The sequence below is a fragment of the Anarrhichthys ocellatus genome, unplaced genomic scaffold, assembly GCF_004355925.1.
Source record: "Anarrhichthys ocellatus isolate YVR2014 unplaced genomic scaffold, GSC_Weel_1.0 scaffold96, whole genome shotgun sequence".
Classification (NCBI taxonomy): Eukaryota; Metazoa; Chordata; class Actinopteri; order Perciformes; family Anarhichadidae; genus Anarrhichthys; species Anarrhichthys ocellatus.
This window is the reverse complement of record NW_022280126.1, coordinates 389,029-396,123: the sequence shown is the minus strand read 5'-3', so window position 1 is coordinate 396,123 and position 7,095 is coordinate 389,029. Positions and strand designations below refer to the sequence as shown.

The window sequence follows — 7,095 nt, the reverse complement described above, 5'->3', positions numbered from 1 at the left end:
CTCCAGTGCCCCGCGACCCTGAACAGGATAAGCGGTTTGGATAATGAATGAATGAATGACTGACTTTAGAGGTTAAAAGCAGATTTGAATAGGTGAGTTTTAAGTGCAGTTTTGAAAGTGGCGAGTGTTGGGGCAGGGAGTTCCAGAGGGAGGGGGCAGCAACGGAGAAGGCCCTGTCCCCCCAGGTCCGATGCTTGGACAGAGTAGGGGGGGTAAGGAGGTTGGCGTCGGCAGATCTGAGGTTGCGGTTGGTAGTGTGATGGTACAGGAGGTCCGAAAGGTATGAAGTGGCAAGGTTGTGGAGGGCTTTGTAAGTGATGAGGAGGATCTTGAACTGGATTCTTTGCTGTATGGGGAGCCAGTGGAGGTTTTGAAGGACTGGGGTGATGTGGTCTCTGGTGCGGGAGTGGGAGAGCAGACGGGCAGCTGAGTTCTGGATGTATTGTAGTTTATTGATGATTTTGGTGGGTGAGCAGTACAGGATGCTGTTGCAGTAGTCCAGTCGAGAGGTGATGAAGGCATGGATGAGTGTTTCTGCGGCTGCGGAGGAGAGGGAGGGACGGAGATGGGCGATGTTTTTGAGATGAAAGAAGGCGGTTTTTGTGATGTGATTGACGTGGCGTTTATATGAGAGAGTTTGATCGAAAATGATCCCAAGGTTACGGACATGTGTGGAGGCAGGAACAGTGATGCCATCGATGCAGAGGGAGAAGTTGTGGTGTGAATTGTTTAATGATTTGGGGCCGATGATGAGGACTTCAGATTTGTCGGTGTTGAGTTTGAGGAAGTTTGCTTGCATCCAGGTTTTTATATCTGTGAGGCAGTTGGTGATGGTGGAGTGGATGGTGGGGGTGATGGATTTGGTGGAGATGTAGAGCTGGGTGTCGTCAGCATAGCAGTGGTACTGGAGACCATGGTGGCGTATGATGTCACCAAGGGGGAGCAGGTAGAGGATGAAGAGGAGGGGACCGAGTACTGAACCTTGGGGGACACCTTGAGAGACTGGGGCTGTGTCAGACTTGAATTTGTTGATGCTGATGAACTGTGCACGGTCGGAGAGGTATGATTTAAACCAGGAGAGGGCTGTGCCAGTGATTCGAGTCGTGAAAGGAGGATGGAGTGGTTGATGGTGTCGAAGGCTGCGCTGAGGTCGAGCAGTATCAGGATGTTGAGGGAGTGTTCATCAGAGGAGAGGAGGTCGTTGGTGACTTTGATGAGGGCAGTTTCTGTGCTGTGATGAGATCTGAATCCGGATTGAAATGGTTCATACAGTTGGTTTGAGTCCAGGTGAGTTTTCAGTTGATGGGCAACAGTGCGTTCCAGTATTTTAGACAGAAAAGGGAGATTGGAGATGGGTCTGTAATTGTTGTGAATGTCGGGGTCAAGGCCAGGTTTTTTGAGGATGGGTGTGACTGAGGCGAGTTTGAGGGCGGGAGGGACGGAGCCAGTAGACAGGGAGGAGTTGATGACAGAGAGGAGGTGCGGGCAGAGGGCCGGGAGACAGGCCATAACTAAAGTGGAAGGGATAGGGTCGAGGTCACAGGTCGGAGTCTTCATGCCAGAGAGTGATTTATTGAGATCCGAGGGGGAGATGAGAGAGAATCGGACCGGAGTGACCGGTCAGTTAGTGGAGGATTTGCAGATACAGGGTTGGACAAAGCGGGGCTGGAAGTGGCCAGTTGGTTGTAGATGGTGTCGATTTTAGCTTTGTAGAACGTCAGAAAGGAGTTGCATTTCTCTGCTGTGGAGGAGTGGGAGAGATTGTCCATAGGTTTGAGGAGTTTGTTTATTGTGGAGAAGAGGACCTTGGGGTTGGTGGAACCAGAGCGGATGATGCCAGAGTAGTAGGTGGAGCGAGCAGAGTTTAGAGCCAGTTTGTATTGCTGTATGTGTTCCTTGTACGCCAGGGTGTGAACTGTGAGGCCGGTTTTTTTTGGAGAGTCGCTCTAGTCTGCGTTTCTGGGATTTCATGAGGCGGAGTTCAGGGGTGAACCAGGGAGCAGTGTGGGTGAATGAGACAGTTCTGGTTTTGAGAGGGGCAAGCTGATCAAGGCAGGAGGATAGTGTGTTATTGTAGAGGTTGACCAGGTCTGAGGGGGAGGGGCTAAGGGAGGGGGAGAGTGTGGATAATTTTTCAGTGAGACAGGCTGACAGGGATGAGGGGCAGACAGACTTGATATTTCGGAGAGTGATGGTGCACGTGAGTTTGGGTTCTGGGATTGGGATGTCGATCTCCATGATGTTGGCTAGATGGCCGGAGATGGTGAGGTCATAGCCGGAGAGGTGGTTGATGGTGATTTCAGTGGAGCAGACCAGGTCCAGGATGTGCCCGCGGTTGTGGGTGGGGAAGTCGATGTGTTGAGTGAAGTTGAAGCATTTAAGCAGGTCCAGAAATCCGGTGGCAGTTTTACAGTCTGAGGAGTCGATGTGGATGTTGAAATCACCAAGCAACATGATGTAAGGTGAGACTGAGCAGAGCTGGGTGAGGAATTCTGATAGGTCAGAGAGGAAGGCAGGGTTGGGGGGGCGGTAGATAATTGCAATGACCAGGGGTTTAGGGCCAGAGAGTTTGAATGTGAGCTGTTCAAATGAGGGTGGACTGTCGATGTTAGTCAGTCTGGTCTTTATAAGTTTGGCGGTGAAGAGCGGCAATTCCTCCACCGCGCCATCAGGGCATGGTTTATCCAGGTAATGATATCCAGTTGGGGTGGTTTGATTGAGTGTGTAGTAATCCAGGTGTTTTTGCCAAGTTTCAGTGAGACAGAGGATATCAAGGTTGTTGTCAGTGATGAATTCATTGATGATTGGGCCTTTGTTGCTTAGTGACCGAGTGTTGAACAGAGCAAGCTTCATGGAGTGTTTTGTGGTTGGTTGTGAGGTTTTGGGGAGGGTTCTGAGGTTGGCTGCATTCACGTGCTGTTTGTTATGATGACGTAATGAGGGAGTGGTGGTACGCCAATGCCGAGTCCACAGAGACGGGATGGAATTGACTGAAGTGGGGTTGTAGATGATGAACTTGTGCTGGGAGCCGATATGAACATCACTGGGAGGGATGTAGCTGAGGTTGTTTTTGTTTATGGCTTTGTGAATGCGGTGTGAACGGGGCAGCCTCTCTGTCGCAATAGTCTGAATGGGGAGAGCTGCAGCTGAAGGGGTTGATGACAGGGAAGGCCAGGAGGGGGAGCAGTCACGGGAAACTGTGCTCAGAGGTGGCAGCGTAGAAGAAGAAGAGGCGTGTGTGTGGAAAGTAAATAGTCAGTCATGTGGACAAGAGTGTACAGCATGCTGTAAATTAGCTGCTAGCAGGCGGCTACCCAGCTTGTTAAAATGAATACCATCATTCTTAAAAGAGGAAGAGCAGTCCCAAAACAGGTTAAAATTGTCAATGAAGCTCATGTTGTTGGTCCTGCAGGTGACCTGGAGCCAAGTGTGGAGGCTGAGGACTCTGCTGAACCGCTGTGATCCACGGCAGAGTGTTGGAGTTGGACCACTGATAAAAGCAGATAGTCCACAGCTGTTTAAAAAGTGTAGAAGATTTTTAAAATCAATCTTGGTCAACTCAGACTGGTGGAGGGCTGTATCGTTGATTCCCACATGAACGATAATTCGCCGAATGGTAGACGGGAGGGCGTGCAGCAGAGTAGGCAGTTTCAGCAGGATGTCGTGAGCCGTTGCTCCGGGGAAACAGTGTGTGGTCGCGAAACGGGTATTCCTGATTATTGAGTCCCCGACTATCAGTGTCATCGGGGCGAAGAGGGGACGAGGCGACAACACTGCGCGTGTAATACGCGTGGGTGGAGGCGAGGATTTAACCAGTGGTGGCGGAGTGGACGAGCAAGGACTGAGAGAACGGGGGGGGCCGAAGTCCTGGGGCGAGAGAAGGGCTCAGGAATGACTGGCGTAGGGATGTCGGGGGAGCCGGGGCTGTGGGTCCCTCGAGGCAGCAGGTGGGATGGTATAGGAAGCTGGGAGTCCCTAGCCAGAGGAGGGAAGTCGTGGAGGGCAAGGGTGTCATATTTATTCTTCAGCTGGACATCGAAGTTATGGGGTGTAGGAGAGGGATGTCTCCCTATCCGGCTGCTGCGAGCACAGACCAGGGACCAGGGCTCATGATGTGATGGAGTGGAGCTGACCAGGGCTTAGCTCCGAGCCGTAGCCAAGAAGCCTCAGGAGCTGTGACCGGAGGAGGGGCAGCAGGACTGGAAGCGATGGAATCATGCACACGGTCGCTGGCTGTGTTGGTTTGTGCTGGACCGAAGATGATGGTGTCCATGAGGTTCTCGGCATCCTGGATCCTGTAGAGCGTGGATATTCTTCCTTCCAGCTCTGTGATTTTATCAACCAGGCGGGCGCAGCTGACAGTCAGATGGAGAGGTGAGTGGAGCCATAGCAGATCTGGTGGACAATTGTGCTCCAGCCCATAGTCCATAGCCTTGTTCAGGTATTAGCAAAGGTGGAAGCTGATTCACAGACGGTTCTGTTTTCAGTTTGACGTGTGGAGACACTCTATATCTGTGGTCTTCGTAGCGTTAGCTAGCTTCAGAGCCCAGGGCTAACAAACGAGCCAGTAGTAGCCCAGCAGGCTAAGCGGTCTGGGGAACGCAAAAACCTAAGAGGTCTAGTACGTGTTGGCTGACATCGTACTTCTAGTTCAATTCACACAGATATACTGTATCTGTATATACAGTATAATCCTTCTGAGCAGGCATTCTAAGCACGGGAGCAGCAAAGGGGGGGGGGGGGGCAGCTGGTGACGCAAACAGGAAGTCCTCTGTAGCATAGGCTGTCTCATTTCGGAGACCACTCGGTCCAGCCTTCGTGGTCCTCAAAGGACATGGCCGATGTGGACCGCGGGGGCTGGGTCCACCAAAGGATGCAGCCGCTGGATTGGGACATAATAATAATACATTTTATTTATAGAGCGCTTTTCATAATACTCAAAGACACTTTACATAAAAAAAAAGCTATACACTAAAATTAAATGAACAAATAACGGTAAAAACAGTAAGAGATGCATTGAGTTATTTTTCAAACACTTTGCTCTACTTCCTGTTGGCACTTGCAGTCCCAATCACACAGTCGTTTACCTTGCTTGCAAACCTCAAAGAGTTCAGCGTTTCTCCAAAGCTGTCTGGCTCGGGGGCAATGTTTACAAACATCAGGGTTTTGCTGCTTCCTCCCAAGCACCCCTGCAGCAGGTAGATCAGCTTGGAGTTCCTGTACGGAACATAGCTCTCCTTCTTGGCCAGCGCGGTGATGACTATGCCGAGGTTGGACAGGGAGCCGTTGATGGCGGTCATCTCCTTAAAGCGCTCTCATGGGCATTGTTTACAGTGGAAGCAGATACCGGGATCCAAGTCGGACCCACCAATAGAAACTCCTGGCTCATTCAGCAGCGTATGCCCCGCCCACTACATCCAAACTCAACTCGTAGGTTTTCATTTTGAAAGCGTAGGGTTTTTCTTTTTGAAAGCAAAGTTTTTCTTTTTGAAAGCGTAGGTTTTTGATTTGCAGCCAAAAATTCTAGTTTCATAAGTACAACTAACAAATAATTTATTCTCAGTTTATATATTTTCACTTACAAATTTGATTTTTGATTGCAGTGTGAGAAATTTGCTCTCACATTTTTTTGTTTGCGTAATAAAGACACAAATATACCTTCATATTAGCATAAATAATACACCCAGATGAGTTTGTATTTAAAATTAATTGAAGGCTTTTATAAGGACACTTACAGGTTCTGTTTGTTTTCACTACGAGCAACCACAACGCAATTGACTAAGAATCACCAGCTAACACGGTCACTCGCTAAACCGAAACACAGGTGGCGTCTATGGCTGCGAACTATTAAACGTGTTGACTACCACTGAACTGTTTAAAGATGGTTTATACACCCATTGTAAAACTCAATAAAGTCTAAACTCCTGAGTCTATGAACATATGATATCTGTACATGAACACAAATGACGTAGTTGCATCTAGTGATTATGATGCTTGTTGTAACGGATTGTATATGGACCCAAATGCAGCACACAAGATTCCAGGAACCATTGGCTTTTATTATAAACTTAGCAGGTACAGAATGATGCACAAAGTCCTTGATAGAGCAACAGATAGAGCCTCAGAATTAATCCAAATAAGGAACAGAAGGCTGGTGGGTTTACCGGGAGTCAGGCGAGACAGGTAGATCAGGGGCAGGCAGGGTCGATAACAGGGAATCAGTCCATGATAGAGCGCTGGAGAGTCTGGCATTGAAAAGCGAAGAACAATCTGGCAATGTGTGTCTGAGAGTCTATATCGTGGCTTGATTAGTGATCAGAGTGAACAGGTGAAGGGAGTTAATGCTACATCCATACTACTCCGTTTCTATTTGGAAGCAGATTTGTCAAATAGAAACGATCTCCGTCCACACGGCCGTTTCAGCATCATTCTCGAATTGATCTGCATCCACACGGCAACCTTCGAAGACGGGCAGCACGTGACCATTTTCGTACACTGGGCATGCGCGTGACGGTGTAAACAGGAAGTAGATTGGTTGCCGAGTTTAAAAAAAATACGAGAGTAATAAAGTAGTCTTTAATAATGAAAGGTTGTGTTTCATTATTAAATTAAAAGTTACAAAAAAAGTTACAAAAAAAAAATAATTAAGTTAGACTTGATAATAAAAATATCCACATAGTCGAAGTTACGAGATAGAAAGTCATAACTATGATAGAAAGTCATAATTCTGAGATAGAAAGTCATGATTCTGAGATAGAAAATCAAAATTATGAGATAGAAAGTCAAAATTATGAGATACTTAAACACACAGTCATAGAAGCAGCTCTTTGGCTGGTTACCGTACACTTGAAATGGAAATGTATTGTGAGTACATTGAAGACTACTTTAAACGTGGCATTAAAACACATGAAATACTTCACATGGGATTGTGCAAACGTACCCTTGAAAGGATTTTAAGCATTGAACAAAGTTATTGTAATAACTTGTGTTTGATATTTGTCTTTGCTATTTTCTTTAAAAGTTTGATCTTTGATAGAGTAATGTGGGTTTCTTAACCCTACATTAAAAGGATTTAAGTTATAACAGAAATGTGCT

At 47.6% G+C, this 7,095-nt stretch overlaps 1 protein-coding gene across 1 annotated transcript; it reads right to left on the bottom strand.

The window, feature by feature from the left end:
• Positions 1-238: 238 nt before the first annotated feature.
• On the bottom strand, positions 239-5,300 carry LOC116398999 (uncharacterized; the record flags this gene model as incomplete). Its single annotated transcript, XM_031875804.1, is given in 7 exon segments — positions 239-1,092; positions 1,095-1,621; positions 2,174-3,146; positions 3,418-3,490; positions 3,897-4,080; positions 4,134-4,355; positions 5,101-5,300. Coding segments are annotated over 7 exon segments (3,033 nt in total), but the record flags the coding sequence as incomplete, so codon positions are not given.
• Between the last annotated feature and the right edge of the window lie 1,795 nt (positions 5,301-7,095).